Here is a 17,080-nt window from a genome sequence, read left to right as displayed (position 1 = left end):
GTGAAGGGCAGGGGAAAAGCCAGAACATGGGCCAGAACATCCCAAGGCTTACCAGCTATCACCTGACCTGGTATTCACCATGACGAGAAGCAAAGAGTGGAAGCCTCATGCAGAAAGGTTGCAAGAACTAGCTCCTATCTGTAAATACTCCTCTGAGAGGAAGGAAGGAGTAGACCTATGGAAAAGTACCTTAGATTTGTGTAGCTTACACAAGAGAAGGGTGGAAGTGGTGAGAAAGGGGCTGGTAGTAGGCTTATTTTGAAAACTGGGTCCACAGAGTTGCTAATGGGTTAACTGTGTGACGTGATGCTAAGCTGCTTTGGGCTCTGGAGGGCAATAGTGGACACTTCCATGAAGAAACAGTATTCTGGAGGGTGTGATGCATGTTTGCGGAACAAGATCAAAAGTTTGTTCATTGTTGATTTAGACATCAATCCTGGCATGGTCAGCACAGAACATGGTTCTTCCTTGCTCTTCTCTGCCCATATCCTTGTCCCTACCAGTGTCCCAGAAAGACCCCCCCCCCACTCACTGCTGAAAATGTTTCCTGGCACAAAATGCCAGTGTGATAGCCTTCAAGTGACCAGTTTCTGGGCTCACAAGGAGATGATGCTTCTTTCCCTGTGCTGTTGAGGTTTGTCACCTGGATTCCTGGACAGATGGGTCTGGGCCCAGCACCCCATAGAGTTGGTTATGATGATAATTCCTTCATTTCTGTGCTGTAAAGTCCACTCTTTACAGGATTCAAACCCAGGGCAATGGGAAGAGTAGGGGGTAATATGTCATTCATTCTTCTCTCTCTGACATCAGATATTCTTTTTTTCTTTTTGACATCAGCTATTCTTATTTCAAAACATTTTTCCCTCCTCAATTAGCCGTGAAAGAGCAACTTCTCCGCCAGCCCACATGTCAGGTGATTAAATGAACTAGCTCATTAGCCTCTCCGTTTGGAATTATTTATCTTATTCTACCTCCTAATAAGAAAAATTGTTCCCATAGTCCCAAATTAATATTTTAATGCAATTTCAATAAACATTCTAATAGAATTCATTTGGCAGAGAACATTGATTTCTGAGAATTAACTTTTATGAATAAGTGATCAAAGTAATCCAGAACTTTTAAAAATGTAAAAGAAGGGGGCCTGGGTGGTGGTGCACCTGGTTGAGCACATGTGTTACAGTGCACAAGGACCCGGGTTCAAGCCCCCAGCCCCCATCTGCAGGGGGAAAGCTTTGCAAGTGGTGAAGCAGTGCTACAGGTGTCTCTCTTTCTCCTATTTCTCCCTACCCCCTTGATTTCTGGCTGCATCTATCCAATAAATAAAGGTATTAAACCTTAAAAAATAATAATAAAATAAAAATAAAAATGTAAAGGAAGAGTGATACGGAGGAATATACTCTACCAAATATTAAAGCATGTGCTAATCTACAAGAAAAGGAAGGAAGGAATTGAGTTTAGTAGCTAGGCAAGAACCAGGAAATAGCCCAGAAACAACTCTCAAATACACAAAAATTTAGTGCACAACAGAGGTGGTTTCAGAAATTAATGAACAGTGAAAAGACAGTATCAGCTCTTGAGATAACTGATAACTTTCAAGAAAAGTTGTTGGAGTTGTGTCTTATAGCTTAACCCAAGAGTGATTCAAATCAAAATGAGCTAAATATAAACTATAAAGCTAAATATTCTATGAAAACATAGAACAACATGTTTCAGCTAGACAGGAAATTTTTCCAAATGGAATAGTCATAGAAAAAAGCCACAATAAAAAGATTGATGTCTGCTACCTAAAGATTAAAATACATATATGCCTGAGGCTCCAAAGTCCCAGGTTCAGTCCCCTGAGTCTCCATAAGCCAGAGCTGTGCAATGCTCTGTTAAAAAAATAAACTAATAAATAAATAAATAAATAAAATCATATATGTGTGTATAGATAGATAGATAGATAGATAGATGAAAACACCTTGTGCAAATCTAAAAGGTAAATGATAAAACTAGAAAAACTTTGCGCCAAGTAAAGTAGTAATAGTCTTACTTTAGAAAGAATTATTGAGGGAGTCGGGCTGTAGCGCAGCGGGTTAAGCGCAGGTGGCGCAAAGCACAAGGACCGGCATAAGGATCCCGGTTCGAACCCCGGCTCCCCACCTGCAGGGGAGTCGCTTCACAGGCGGTGAAGCAGGTCTGCAGGTGTCTGTCTTTCTCTCCCCCTCTCTGTCTTCCCCTCCTCTCTCCATTTCTCTCTGTCCTATCCAACAACGACAACAACAATAATAACTACAACAATAAAACAACAAGGGCAACAAAAGGGAATAAATAAAATAAATATTAAAAAAAAAAGAAAGAATTATTGAATATTAATCATAAAACTACTGGACAAATGTCATAAATAGATAACTCACAGAGTAAGAATATAAATGGTGGGTGAAGCTTTGAAAATAGCTCAACTTTATTAACCAAGAAAAGCACAAAAGCATATTATAAATGTTTCCTTCTATCTAGTTGACAAAGCTTTTGAATAGTATTTAATATAGGTAGGCAAGGAGGCAGATAATCTCATTTACAACCAGAGAAAAATGACAATTAATGCAAAGACTTGTCCATCCCCATCTGCATCAAGAGAAATTTAATTGCTAATATTCTTGGCCCAGTGTTTCTGTTTCTAAGCAGTTATCCAAAAGTAGATATAGGAAATTAAAACTTGAAGTGTTATCTACTATGTTTGTTGTTAAAAGCCAAAACTTGGAGACAGGCAAGGGAAATAGCTCAGCTAATAAAGACTTTCCAAAACTTGGAAACAATTTAAATGTCCAACAAAAGTCAAACAGCTAGATAACCACTGTGTGGTTTATCCCTACAATGTAATATCATGCTGCCATTTTTTTAACCATACCACTGCTGAGCTTTGGCTTATATAAGATGATGCTGAAGATGGAACCTGGGACTTCTAGGACCTTCAGGTTGTTATGCTACCACTGGTCCTATGGCCCTAGCTTGCTGCCACTTTTTTTTTTACTTCATATATAATCGTTATTAGTGATATAGCTATGGATTATGAGATTGTAAGATTACAGGGCATACTCCCACACTGCATCTACCACCAAAGTGCTGTGCCTCACCCCACCATAACAGCCACAGTTCTCACAAGAGTCTCAGACACTTTGGCTACTTCCTTTGTCTTTGCATATATTTCAGTTATTTATATTCCACAAGTAAGTGAAACCACCCAGTGGCTATCGTTCATCTCCTTACTTACTTTACAAAGCATAATCACCTCCAGGCCTATCTATTTTGTCCCCGAGGGCACAACATCATCTTCTAACTGCAGAATAGGATTTTCGTGAGGGTATATTCCTGAACTCGTTTATCTAGTCATCCATTGATGGGCATTGATCCTTCTTCTCCATGCTGCCATTTTTTAAATCATCATATTGCTTGACATTTATGAAAATGAGAACTGGTATAGTGAAATGAAGGATGTGTGGGAGCTGGAATACTTGGGTCATTTCCCTCTTACTACCTTGTTGTATGCTCTGGGTTTTCTTTGGTGAGTTTACTTTTGTAATTATCCATTGTCTGATGTCCATGCAAATTCTGCTTACTAGCCCCAGATAAGCAGCTTGCTTCTGATGTCTCACCAACAAAAATAGCTTTCACTCCCAGCAGAATTTTATCATCACCACTCTCTCCACCATCTCACCCACCACTAAAGAAGGCTTTATATGTTAAAATCTTCTTTTAGCCACTAGGTTCCAGACACTAGCATGATGCCAACTGGACTTCCCTTGGCAGACAACCCCAACAATGTGTCCTTGAGCCCCGATTCCCCAGAGCCCTGCCCCTCTAGGGACAGAGAGAGATAGGCTGGGAGTATGGATCAACCTGCCAATGCCCATGTTCAACAGGGAAGCAATTACAGAAGCCAGACTTTCAACCTTCTGCATCCCACAAGGACCTTGGATCCATACTCCCAGAGGGTTAAAGAACAGAAAAGCTATCAAGGGAGGAGATGGGATACGGAGTTTTGATGGTAGTAATTGTGTGGAGTTGTATCCCTCTTATCCTATGGTTCTGTCAGTGTTTCCTTTTTATAAAAATAAAAAAAGATGAAGAAGAAGGAGAAGGAGAAGGAGAAGGAGAAGGAGAAGGAGAAGGAGAAGGAGAAGGAGAAGAAGAGCTTGCTACCTAGGTTGCTTTGCTGTATGTGCTTGTCTCTAAATGTGAGTGAGTGACCTGTGTTCTCATTGGGGTCTGTTTCCTTCCCAGCAGAAGAGCCTGTAAAAGAATGTGCTCATTCACTTTTGTAAATACCCACTCTCCTGTGCCTGTGATCACTTAGGTGTTTGCTTTGGGTATCAGTTGGCATGGGTTATGGGAGAAAATCATAAAGAAATACTAGTTTTTTGTTTTTTTTTTTACAAAGAATCACTGACCCTATCTCTTTGTTCTTCCCCCACAGATATGATGCTGCCTCTTGTGTTTAGTCATTGAGCAGTCGTAGTTTGCTGTGCTGAAATCACTCTGGAAACTCCAACACTAGACTTCAGCATTCAAGGGAAGCCAAAGCCATTTGGAAGGGGAGAGAAAGCCAAAAGCCTTTTATTGTATTTGTTCCAGAAGTTTCACAGCGCTTTTGCAGCCCACCTCCCATCCCCCACCCCCAACAAGCCATTGTACACTGACAGGCAGCATGGCAAGCAAAAGAAAATCTACAACGCCGTGCATGGTTCGGACACCACAAGTAGTAGAGCAAGATGTACCTGAGGAAGGAGACAGGGCCAAAGAAAAAAGAACCAGTGTGCCACAGCCCAACACAGCCAAGGACTGTTGGGCACCGGAACCTGAAAACTCTTCCAAAGAAAATGAAGTGATAGAGGTGAAACCTACTGGGGAAAACCAATCCAAAAAACTCCAAGGGGGTTATGAATGCAAATACTGCCCCTACTCCACACAAAATCTAAACGAGTTCACAGAGCACGTTGACATGCAGCATCCCAATGTCATCCTCAACCCCCTCTATGTGTGTGCTGAATGCAACTTCACAACCAAAAAGTATGACTCCTTGTCTGACCACAACTCCAAGTTCCACCCCGGGGAGACCAACTTCAAGCTCAAGTTAATCAAGCGCAATAACCAAACAGTCTTAGAGCAGTCCATCGACGCCACTAACCACATTGTGACCATCACCACCAGTGGCCCTGGGGGTGGTGACAGTGATCCTGGCATCTCAGTGAGTAAAACCCCCATCATGAAGCCAGGGAAGCCAAAAGCTGATGCCAAGAAGGTGGCCAAAAAGCCTGAGGAGGCCACCCCAGAGAGCCAGGTGGATGGGACTGCCCACCTGGTGACAGATGCCGCTGAGATTCTCTCGAGACTTGGAAGCGTAGATCTCCTCCAGGACACATTAGGACACGTCACACCTTCTGTCCAGCTCCCACCAAATATTAACCTTGTCCCCAAGGTCCCCGTCCCTCTAAATACTACCAAATACAACTCTGCACTGGACACAAACGCCACCATGATCAACTCCTTTAACAAATTCCCTTATCCCACCCAGGCTGAGTTGTCCTGGCTCACCGCTGCCTCCAAACACCCAGAAGAGCACATCAGAATCTGGTTTGCCACCCAGCGCCTAAAACATGGCATCAGCTGGTCCCCCGAGGAAGTGGAGGAGGCCCGGAAAAAGATGTTCAATGGCACTATCCAGTCAGTACCCCCAACCATCACTGTGCTGCCTGCCCAACTGACACCCACAAAGATGTCGCAGCCCATCCTCCAGACAGCTCTACCCTGCCAGATCCTTGGCCAGACCAGCCTGGTGCTGACTCAAGTGACAAGTGGATCAACCACTGTCTCTTGCTCCCCCATCACCCTTGCTATGGCTGGAGTGACCAACCATGGCCAGAAGAGGCCATTAGTGACCCCCCAAGCTGCCCCAGAGCCCAAGCGCTCTCATGTTGCTCAAGTGTCAGAGCCCACGTCTAAGATGGTCAACCCTCCACTGCCATCTCCCAGCGACCGCAAAAAGACGAAAGAGCAAATAGCACATCTCAAGGCAAGCTTTCTCCAGAGCCAATTCCCTGATGATGCTGAGGTCTATCGACTGATCGAGGTGACTGGCCTTGCCAGGGGTGACATCAAGAAGTGGTTCAGTGACCACAGGTATCGGTGTCAAAGAGGCATCGTCCACATCACCAGTGAATCCCTTGCCAAAGACCAGCTAGCCCTGGCCACCTCCCAACACAGCCGCACGTACCACGCCTACCCAGACTTTGCCCCACAGAAGTTCAAAGAGAAAACACAGGGTCAGGTTAAAATCCTGGAAGACAGCTTTTTGAAAAGTTCTTTCCCCACCCAAGCAGAACTAGATCAGCTAAGGATGGAGACCAAGCTGAGCAGAAGAGAGATCGACTCATGGTTCTCAGAGAGGCGGAAATTGCGGGACAGCATGGAACAAGCAGTCCTGGATTCCATGGGATCTGGCAAGAAAGGTCAAGAAGTGGTGGCCCCCAACGGTGCTCTGTCTCAACTCGACCAGCTCTCCAGTGCCCAGTTAGCCAGTTCTCTGCCCAGCTCTTCACCAGCAATTACAAAAAGTCAAGAACAGCTTCATCTCCTGAGAAGTACATTTGCAAGAACCCAATGGCCCACTCCCCAAGAGTATGACCAGTTAGCAACCAAGACCGGCCTGGTCCGGACTGAGATTGTACGCTGGTTCAAAGAGAACAGATGTTTACTAAAAACTGGAACCTTAAAGTGGATGGAGCAGTACCAGCATAAGCTGATAGTGAATGACCATGGCTACAATGCCATTGCAAGGAAAGCAACAAAAGTTGTCATCACTGAGAGCCCAAAGAACGGGAGCGAGGTAGGTCCACAGCATTTCAAGGACCCCAACAAGCTCTGTGAAGAGGACTTGGAGAAGCTGGTACCCAAGGTGAAAGCAAGCAGTGAGCAAGTGCAAGACTGTTTACCAGTGAAGTCCTCAGAGGCCGCCTCAGATAGGTCAGAGAGCAACAGCCAGGATGGCCAGGGGAGCGACGAGAACGAGGAATCTGGTGTTGTGGATTGGGTGGAGGTAACAGTCGGAGAGGATGATGCTCTCTTAGACAGCTGGAGTCATAACCCAGTTGCAGGCTCAGCAGAACTGGCCGACTCAGACTCCGAGAGTGCCCCTGCTGAGACTAGCCAAGCTTAGACAGGTAATTCCAGCCACCCCATTCCCTGAAGGAGGGTGTGTGTGTGTATGTGTGTGTGTGTTGGGGGGGGGGTAATGTTGGTTCTCTTTATTGTAGTTGCCAGACTTGATGGGTTGTAGGGCATATAGATATTAACACAGATGAATTGGGGGGGGGGTGTTGGCAGAAAAATAGAGACTGGCAGATTTTAAATTAGACCTTATAGGTACATGTGGGATTGGATTTTCCAGTTTGGTTCCAGACTATGCAGTAAAGCAAATATTTAAATAAAGCAAGTCACACATTTTTTTTCTTATTTTCTGGTGCGTAAAAGTTATGTTTGCACTGTACTGTAGACTGTAGCCTATGTAGCCTATTAATTTTACAATGACATATGTCTAAGGGCTGGTGGTATAGCATAATGGTTATACAAAAGATTTCCATGTGGGGAGCCAGGAAGTAGTGTATCTGGTTAAGTGCTTATGTTACCATCTGCAAGGACCAAGGTTCAAGTCCCTACTCCCCACCTACAGAGAGTAAAGTTCATGAGTTGTGAAGCAGTGCTATAGTTGTCTTTCTTTCCTTCTCTCTGTCTCTCCTGCCCCTCTTGATTTCTCTCTGTCCTATCCAAAATAAAGAAAAGAAAAGAAAATATTTTTAAAAAAAAAGACTTTCATGCCTAAGGCTCTGAGGTCCCAGGTTTAATACCCCAGAACCATTATAAACCAGAGCTGAACAGAGCTCTCATTATCTATCTATAGCTCTCTCATTAAAATAAATTAACTACATTTAAAAATTAAATAATCTAATGTCTAAAAAGCAGTATGTATGCCCTCATTAAATGTAACCCAGAGACACAAGTGAACATATGTTATAGTGAAGCAGATAGACTTGCTCAATGAGGGTCACCACAAAACTTCCATTTGTAATAGGCACCATATTGGTGCAGCATGATAAGAACTGAAGTTTATAAGATGAGCTGTGCTTGTAATTGCATGGCTCTGCTGATGGTGACAGTGCCGTTGTCTGTGGTGTGTTTGAACACCAGCCTTTAGATACCATCCACTCTACAGTTCTTTTTTTTGTTGTTTGTTTTTTGCATTTGTCACAGTTCATCTTCTGCCTGTTTTGTGTTAGCTGGTAGAAAAACAAACTTGAAAAGAATGTGTCTTTTTCCTTTTCTCTCTTTTTCTTTCCTTTTTAGATTTTTTTTTTAAGAATAAATATTCAAGGGTTTTTTCCCATTTTTTTATTGTTTTTTTCCTTTTAGTTGCCCTTGTTGTTGTTATTGCTCTCATTGTTATTGGATAGGACAGAGAGAAATGGAGAGAGGAGGGGAAGACAGAGAGGGGGAGAGAAAGATAAGATACCTGCAGACCTGATTCACTGCCTGTGAAGCAAATCCCCAGCGGGTGTGGAGAGCTGGGGGCTCAAACCGGGATCCATACACCGGTTCTTGCACTTTGCACCATGTGCACTTAACCCGCTGTGCCACCATATACTCAAGTTTTTTGAGTAGAGATTTGGAGTTGTTTCTTTGAACCTAGTAAGTTTTGAAAGTACTTGGCATTTGCCTTGTCGTTGCCTAAGGAAGGTGCCCCCTGTGTCTCCTAAAGTAACCCATCTGGTGTCTGTGCTGGTTGGGTCCCCAAACCCCTGTAAAATAGGCCAGTGGAACCACAAAAGCCTGGGAAAGGAGGTTACCATGGTTACAAATGGCCTTGTCAGCCACATAATGGAATTTACCACCCAAACCCTGGGTGCTTGTGCTTCACATGAGGTCTGTGCACATCAGAGCCTGAAGCCCAGTGGCTTGTTTGTTGGTAAGTTCAGAAAAGAGGAATGGCAACAGAGAGAGGGAGGGAGAGGAGAGGGTCTTTTGACCAAAGCTGAAATGCCCCCCAGGGCAGCTTGGATGAGGGAGGAAGTTCAGTCTTTCTAGCTTGCCTTCTCTGGAGGTTACTTTCAAAGAAAGCCACACAGGTCCCCACACCATGCCATCTTTTAAATTAATGAAATCGGGCTTGCAAAATAATTCACTTGGATAGTGTTTTGTCATGTGCAAGACCCAGCTTCTAGTCAGGTTGCCTCTGCACTGGAGAAAGTTTCAGTGCTGTTTTGTTGTTGTTTTTTTAATTTTTGGTTTTGCCTTCGCTATGTTTTGCTATCCAAAACAGTCAATTCAGAGAGGTAAAGACATAAATATGACCAAAATATAAAACAAAATAATAATGAAATAAGTGTAAGACCCTCCAGGATGGAAGATAAGAAGACACATAATCGTTATGCAAAATGATTTTCATGCCTGAGGCACCAAAGGTTAATCTCTAGCACCACCATAACCCAGAAATGAGCTGTGCCCTAGTATTAAAAAAAAAAAAATAAAATATTAAGAGAACCTTAGGGGTGGTGTGGCATACCCACTTGAACACATACATTGCCATGTTCAAGGATCCAGATTTGAGACCTACTCCCTACTTACAGGAGGAAGATGCTTCATGAGTGGTGAAACAGTCTACATGTGTCTGTCTGTCTTTCCCCCTCTAATTTCCCCTTCCTTCTCAATTTCTCTTTGTCCTATCAAATATAATAGAAAGAAAGAAGAACCCCCACCCTGGGATGACTGATAGAATCCCAAAGAGAATCCTGAAAATTATCATATCTCTTTTTGAGTGACTTTGGACAGCTTTTGCTGGTCATATCATTCACTAATTCATTTATTCTGGAATAAATTAAGACACCTGGCAATTTTAATTCTCTGTTGGGGTGGGGGTCAGGTGGCAATACATGTTACCATGTCCAAAGACCCAGGTTTAAGACGCGGGTCCCCACCTAGAAGTAGAAAGCTCCACAAGTTGTGAAACCGGGCTGCAGTGTCTCTCTTTCTCTCTCTCTCTAAGTCCTCTTCCCTCTTAATTTCTTGGTATCAAATTAAAAATAGTAAATAAATTCTGCCTGTTCTCCCTGGTCTATCTTACTGTTTATTCAAAAATAAACTTCCTCTGGGGGGGGAGGGAGAAGTTCTCCATAAGCCTTGTTTTAGCCATCTCCATCAGCTATTTGAAGAGCAGTTTAATAAGCAGCCAATCACAGGCTGCCATCCAGTGCTCTTCAGATGGAAATGGTAATGGGCTGTGGGTGGGCATGCAGCTTAGAGGGGAGGGGGGAAGATACCTGGAAGGAATCAATGACTGAGGTCACCAGTTAACCTCCTACATCCATCTGACTACCTTATTTTCATCTTCCTCTTCATCACTTCCTGTCTTTTCATATGACCCTACCAATTCAGCCCATATCTCCTTTGTAGAAATGCAGTGTATTAATGGAATACTACCCAGCTATTAAGTATAGCTTCTTTTTTAATGTTTTTATTTATTTTAATTTATTTATTTATTATTGGATAGAGACAGAGAGGAAGTGAGGGGAGGAGGAGATAGAGATGGATAGAGACAGAGAGACACCTGTAGCCCTGCTTCACCACTTGTGAAGCTTTTTCCCTGGTAGGAACCAGGGGCTTGAGCCCAGGTCCTTGTACACTATTGTGTGTGAACTTAACTAGGTGCACCACCACCTGGTCCCAAGAATAGCTTCTTCACCCCATCTTGGATGGAGCTTGAAGGAATCAATATTAAGTGAGATAAGCCAGAAAGAGGATGGTCGCACTCGTAGACAGAACTTGAAAAATAAGAACAGAAGAGAAAATACTAAGCATAACTTGGACTGGGTTTGGTATCTTGCACCAAAGTAAAAAACTCTGGGATGTGTGTGTGTGGTGGTTGGGGGGTCTGGTCCTGGAACATGATGGCAGAGGAGACCTAGAGGGGGTTGAATTGTTATGTGGAAAACTGAGAGACGTTATACAAGTACAAACTACTGCATTTTACTGTTGACTGTAAACCATTAATCCCCCCAACAAAGAAAATAAGAGAAAAGCAGAGGAAAGGAAAGGAGAGGGGAGGGGAGGGGAGGGGAGGGGAGGGGAGGGGAGGGGAGGGGAGGGGAGGGGAGGGGAGGAGAGGAGAGGAGAGGAGAGGAGAGGAGAGGAGAGGAGAGGAGAGGAGAGGAGAGGAGAGGAAAGCAGTGGTGGTCCAGGAGGTGGCACAGTGGATAAAGCATTGGACTCTCAAGCAGGAGGTCCCAAGTTCAATCCCTGGCAGCACATGTACCAGAGTGATGGCTGCTGGATCTTTCTCTCTCTCCTCCTGTCTTTCTCATTAATAAATAAATAAATATATTTTTTAAAAAAGAAAGAAAAGAAAATCAGTGAATTAAGAAGCTGGGCAGTGGCTTACCCAGTTGAGCACACTGTGTAAGGACCTAGGTTCAAACCCACATACAAGGAGGAAGCTTCACAAGCTTTGTAAGCTATAAGTATCTCTCTTTCCCCTATCCGTGTTCTCCTCCCTTCTCAATTTCTCTCTGTTCTATCAAATAAAAAAAAGAAAGAAAAGAAGAAAGGAAAGAATGGCCACAGGGAGTTATTGATTGGTCATGCAGGCACTGAGTCCCAGCAATAACCCGGAGGAGGAGGAGGAGGAGGGGGGGGGGGAGGAGGAGGAGGAGGAGGGAGGAGGAGGAGGAAGGGGGAAGGGAAGAGAGGGTAGAGAAGGAGGAGTGGAGTGTTTGAGGTTTTTGTCGTCCTTCCCACCCCCAGCCTCACCCCACCCCCAATCAGAATCTATCTGAAATCTCTCAAATTGTCCTGGCTTCTGTCCTTGGCCTTTTCCTATGTACTTGTTTTGTTTTTGTTTTTTTTTATGTACTATGTACTTGCTTTTTCTCCTATCACCCAAGTAGACAGTAAGATTCAGTTCTACTCAACAAATACATTTGCAACATCCATGGTGTACCAATGCCTAGGCTGGACCACAAAGATAACATGTTGAAAGAAATAAATGGCAGAGCTTCCCTTCACACAGAGCTTAGTAAGGACAAAGAGAGATGAAATAATTCTCATGGATTACCAGACCGTCATGATAGAGACGTGTCTGTATGGAAGAGCACATTTCAGGGTCAGCCAGGTTTGGGGTGGAGGGGTCAGTGATGGCTCCCTGGAGGAAGGGACATGTGATTGACATGATGAGTTAGCCAAGTGTTCAAACAAAAGAATACTTTTAGTAGGAGAGATAGTCAAGGTCCAAAAACTAGAAAGAAAAAATAAAACAGTGAAATTAAAGAACCAAAAGAGATTTAACATAACCAGAAATCAAGGTCATCAAACCATGAGAGGGAGCTAACTTCTTTTCACAGCAGATAAAAGCTCTTCTGAGTCAGTTATGTTTGCTGGATTTAAATATGAAGATGCCAAGTATTAAGCTTTGTGAAATGTTAGAAAAGTATTCTCAGGTAGGGAAGACAGCATAATGGTTATGTAAACAGACTCTCATGCCTGAGGATCCAAGGTCTTGGGTTCAATCCCTCAACCACAATAAACCAAAGCTGAGCAGTGCTCTGGTAATATATATATATTTTTTAACTTACAATTATTAATTAATTCAAATCCTTGGAAAAGAGGATTATATTCCATTAATTTCTTTTTATATTTATTTATTTATTTATTTATTTATTATGTATTCCCTTTTGTTGCCCTTGTTGTTTTACTGTTGTAGTTATGATTGATATTGTTTTTGTTGGGTAGGACAGAGAGAAATGGAGAGAGGAGGGGAAGACAGAGAGGGGGAGAGAAAGATAGACACCTGCAGACCTGCTTCACTGCTTGTGAACCGACTCCCCTGCAGGTGGGGAGCCGGGGTCTCGAACCAGGATCCTTCTGCTGGTCCTTGCGCTTTGCGCCACCTGCACTTAACCCGCTTGCACTACCACCCGACTCCCTATTCCATTAATTTCTGAAGCCCCAGTGCCTGAGTCAACAACAGTGTATTAGGGGAAAAAAAAAAAAAAAAAAAAAAAAAGCAACAACTACTTGAGAATTTTAAGTCCAGGATCTGTTGTTATCTCTTCCCTTTACCTCATTCTGGAGCTTCTCACTATGCTCTGAGCTGCTTGGAGCAACTTGGAACCACAAAATCTAACCCCCTCAGTTTCTCAGAAGAAGGACACATGCCCCAAGAATATGAAGTAATTAGGGGGACAGGCAGTGGTGCACATATTCCATGTCAAGGACCCTACAGACCTCATGATCCTGACCTGCGGGGGCGGGGTGTGATCTCACAAGTAGTTAAGCAAGGCTACACATGTTTCTCCTTCTCTTCCTTGATATCTCTTCCTCCTTTCTCAATTTCTCTCTGTCCTATCAAAACTTAAAAGAAAAAGCAAAAAAAAAAAAAAAAAAGGCTGCTCAGAGTAGTGAATTCATTGTGCAGGTGTAGAGCCCTAGTGGTAACCCTGGCAGCAATAAAAAATATGTTTTTAAAAGAATATGAAATTTTTTTAAATTTTTTTAAATATTTATTTATTTATTCCCTTTTGTTGCTCTTGTTGTTTTATTGTTGTAGTTATTATTGTTGTTGTCGTTGTTGGATAGGACAGAGAGAAATGGAGAGAGGAGGGGAAGACAGAGAGGAGGAGAGAAAGATAGACACCTGCAGACCTGCTTCACCGCCTGTGAAGCGACTCCCCTACAGGTGGGGAGCCGGGGTTCGAACCGGGATCCTTATGCCGGTCCTTGTGCTTTGCGCCACCTGTGCTTAACCCGCTGTGCTACAGCCCGACTCCCGAATATGAAATATTTTATAAATAAAAATGTAAAAAAGAAAGAATAGGAAGTAATTAGTCTAGAGACATTAGGAATAAATGGCATGACTTATTTATCCATCAAGTATTTGGGAATGCAGCTGCAGGCCAGGCTCTGGAAAGCAGTGGCCACCAGCACATTCTTGCCCTCATGGATTGCAGCCTAAGGGCGTGAAGCTTTAGTCCAACAAAGAGTAAGAGTCACCACAGTGCTAGGTTCAGGGTGCTAGAATATAGACTAGAGGAATTTGGCATGACTCAAGTTAGGAAGACTTTTCTGAAAGGTAACAGATAAATTGAAATCCAAACAGCTAAGTAGAAGAGAGAAAGAGTGCTGCCAACCACCTCAACCTGAGGCCTGCCCGCTGCTACACGCTCTGGAAAGGTCAAAGCAGAATTGAAGCTCACTGGTTCTGAAGGTGCTTCCAGGGCCCAGAGCCATCCACAGACATCTGAGGTCTCTGCAAAAATGGAGGGGGGTGTGATTTTTGTCTTCTTTTCTTTTATTTGGGATTTTTTGTTTGTTTTCATTTGTTTCCTATTTGTCCTGAATTTTGGTTTTTTGAGTGTCCTATTCAGTGTCTTTTTTTTTCCTTTACTAATATATACATGATTGGAAAATTGTGTGTTCATTTCCATAAGAATGTATCTCCTTGGATTAGGTGAGTTGTACTGCACCAAAGCAAAAGACTCTGGGGACGGAGGGTAAGAGGGGCTGAAGAGGACTTTGGGGGTGCTGGTGTATAGAGATGGAAAGGGATTTAAATTCAGAGTGAGTGTTCTGCAGACACCTATCATAGGCAGATGAAAAACTGTACCCATGTGTCAACAACTGTACTGTAAACCACTGACACCCCCCCCCCAGATAAAATGAAAGAAAACTCTTACCAGATTGAAGACCTTGGATCATATCTAAGGGTAGAAGTGTTGCAGCTATCTCTCTTTCTCTCTTTCTCTCTCTCTCTATTCTCTCTCTCTCTCTGTCTCTCTCTGTCTCTATTCTTCTTTATCTTTTTGACACACCCATTATCCAAAAGAAAAATTAAGAAAAGCAAAAAAAAAAAAAAGGCAAGAAGAAAGGGAGGAAGAGAGGAACAAACTACTTGTTGGCATCAGGAGATAGCTCACCCAGAAGACTATGTGTCTTATCAAACACAAGGCCATGGGTTCAAACCCACACACTACATGGGAACACCATAAGCAGCGCTGTAGAGAGTTCCATGGATAGTAGTGTGGTACTGTGGTATCTCTCCTTTCTCAAAAAAAAAAGAATAGAAAAGAAGTACGTTGGGGAAACTGCTCAGTGGTGATCATTGCATTTACAAGATGCTCCAAATTCATTTGTCAGTACCACATTTGGAAAAAAAAAAATAGGTTAGTTGTTGGAAAGATAGTACAATAGTAGTGCATCCAACTTGCATGCCTGAGGCCCCAAAAGTCCCAAATTCAACCTGTGGTACCACCAAGTGGCAGAACTGTACGCCAATCTCTCAATTCCTATCTTTAATGAAAATAAAGAAGTTTGTTGCCTCTCATCTCTCAAATTGTCCTTCTAGGGATGTTGTCAGAACTGCTGTGCTGATATAGAAGATGCTGTACCTTGAAGAAGAGAACTTCCTTCCCCGGCTACGGGCCACCCTGGCCAGAGACTCCAAGTGGAACTTCTCAGATCATGTGTGCCTGCAGGGTTCAGGAACCCAGAAGACCGGGTGGGAATTGTTCCTAGTGCCAAAGTCCTACTACTGCATTTTTCAATGGGTCCTTGTAAATACTTTGCTCCTCTGCCCTAGCCCCTGCCTCTTGCTATACTGGAACTGATTTGTATTGATGTAGGAATTTTGTTACCTTTTTAATGGATGGCAACTTCCTTTTCCAGCACTACCATTGTAAGGTTTTTTTCCAAGAGGGAGGGCTGATCACATATGCTTTTCTCTTTTTCTCCTTTTTTTTTTTTTTTGGTTGTTGTTTATTCAGAGTTTTTGTTTTTGTTTTTTTTAATTATGCTAGAGCAGGGCAGGGGGAATATTAGTATTAGTGCCACTATATCTACTGGATTCTAGGTAAGGAAGAATTTATTTTAAAAGATAGTTTGACATTTGGTAGAGATTTCTGCTTGGGAAGGGCTGAAATGGGGACATCTGTTTAAACTAGAAAAGGGCTTACAGAAAGCAAACCTTCCAAATCAAATCCATTTGTAGTTCTTCTCTCAGTCACCTGTGGGGTCCTCATCTAGACAGGCATCAGCTTTTGAGAGCTGCCAAAGAGGGAGGTCTGGGCTCTCAACTGCCTGGCCTTTTCTGTCAGACCTCGGACCCAGCCAGTGCCAAGAGGACTGACTGGTAGCAGCTGTCTCTCCCCTCTACACACCTTTTAAGATCCCAGCAGAAAGTGCCCCTGTGTTGCTTAGTGTTATCATGGATTTTGTGAAATTGAAGCAAGAAGAGATCTTCCTATCTAGATGGTCCAAACACTGAACAGATGTGTTTTTGATTTCTGTTCCTGCCTTTTCTAAGAGTGGTTATTTGACAAAATTTCAGCTTGAGGCCTCACCATGAATTGAAATTATTTGGTTTTTGGTTTTGTGTGTTTGTTTAGGGCCAATTTTAGATTTCTGAGTGCACTTTTTTCCAATTAGTCCTAACTTTTAAAGAAGAAGGAGGAAAACAAAACAAAAACAAACAAACAAAAAACAAGAGACATATCTAGTGTAAATGTTGTGATATGAACTGCTTGCAATTTTTCCCCCTCCTTACTACCCTCATTTGAGTACACTGCATACATAAAATGCTAGGAAGTTTGGAAAATGAAACTTTTCTAACTTGTTGCTCATTTGTTTTAACTCAATAAAGCAAAAACTAAACATTTTTATAACCTTTTCCTCTGTTTTCATTCTTCATTGCTGCCTGACCCTCCCTTGTCCCCCCCCCCCATGCAGGACACAGCTTAAGGGTTCCAAATCAGCTGCCTCCCATTTCAAATTCCTAAAAGCCACAGCTGTAAGAGTCACTGTACCTCAAAGGCAAAAAAGGAGAGTAGACATCAAGAGCAGAACAAATTCAGCCAGATAGTAGAATCAGGTATTCCCAAATTGAATCTACCTCCACCCTTCTCAGGTACATGAGCTGATTTGAGTCAGTTTTCTGGGACTTTCAACCAAGAGTCCTTATAGTTAGAACTTCCTCCAGAACTAGGAAGATCTCACACTGGTTTATATA

The 17,080-nt window shown here is 42.9% G+C and overlaps 1 protein-coding gene across 3 annotated transcripts in view; it reads left to right on the top strand.

Annotated features, from left to right (window-relative positions):
• The window catches only part of ZHX2 (zinc fingers and homeoboxes 2), a 194,481-nt gene extending 177,745 nt beyond the window's left edge, over nt 1-16,736 (top strand). For all 3 annotated transcript variants that reach the window (XM_007520807.3, XM_060195636.1, XM_060195643.1), the window contains 2 exons: nt 4,454-7,196; nt 15,422-16,736. In XM_007520807.3, the coding sequence (XP_007520869.1) occupies nt 4,685-7,192 (2,508 nt within the window). In that variant the 5' untranslated portion in view covers nt 4,454-4,684 and the 3' untranslated portion in view covers nt 7,193-7,196; nt 15,422-16,736. The remainder of the gene's footprint in view (nt 1-4,453; nt 7,197-15,421) is intronic.
• The last annotated feature ends 344 nt before the right edge of the window (nt 16,737-17,080 follow it).

Source organism: Erinaceus europaeus, chromosome 1 (genome assembly GCF_950295315.1).
Source record: "Erinaceus europaeus chromosome 1, mEriEur2.1, whole genome shotgun sequence".
Classification (NCBI taxonomy): domain Eukaryota; kingdom Metazoa; phylum Chordata; class Mammalia; order Eulipotyphla; family Erinaceidae; genus Erinaceus; species Erinaceus europaeus.
This window is presented reverse-complemented; position numbering and strand designations above follow the sequence as displayed.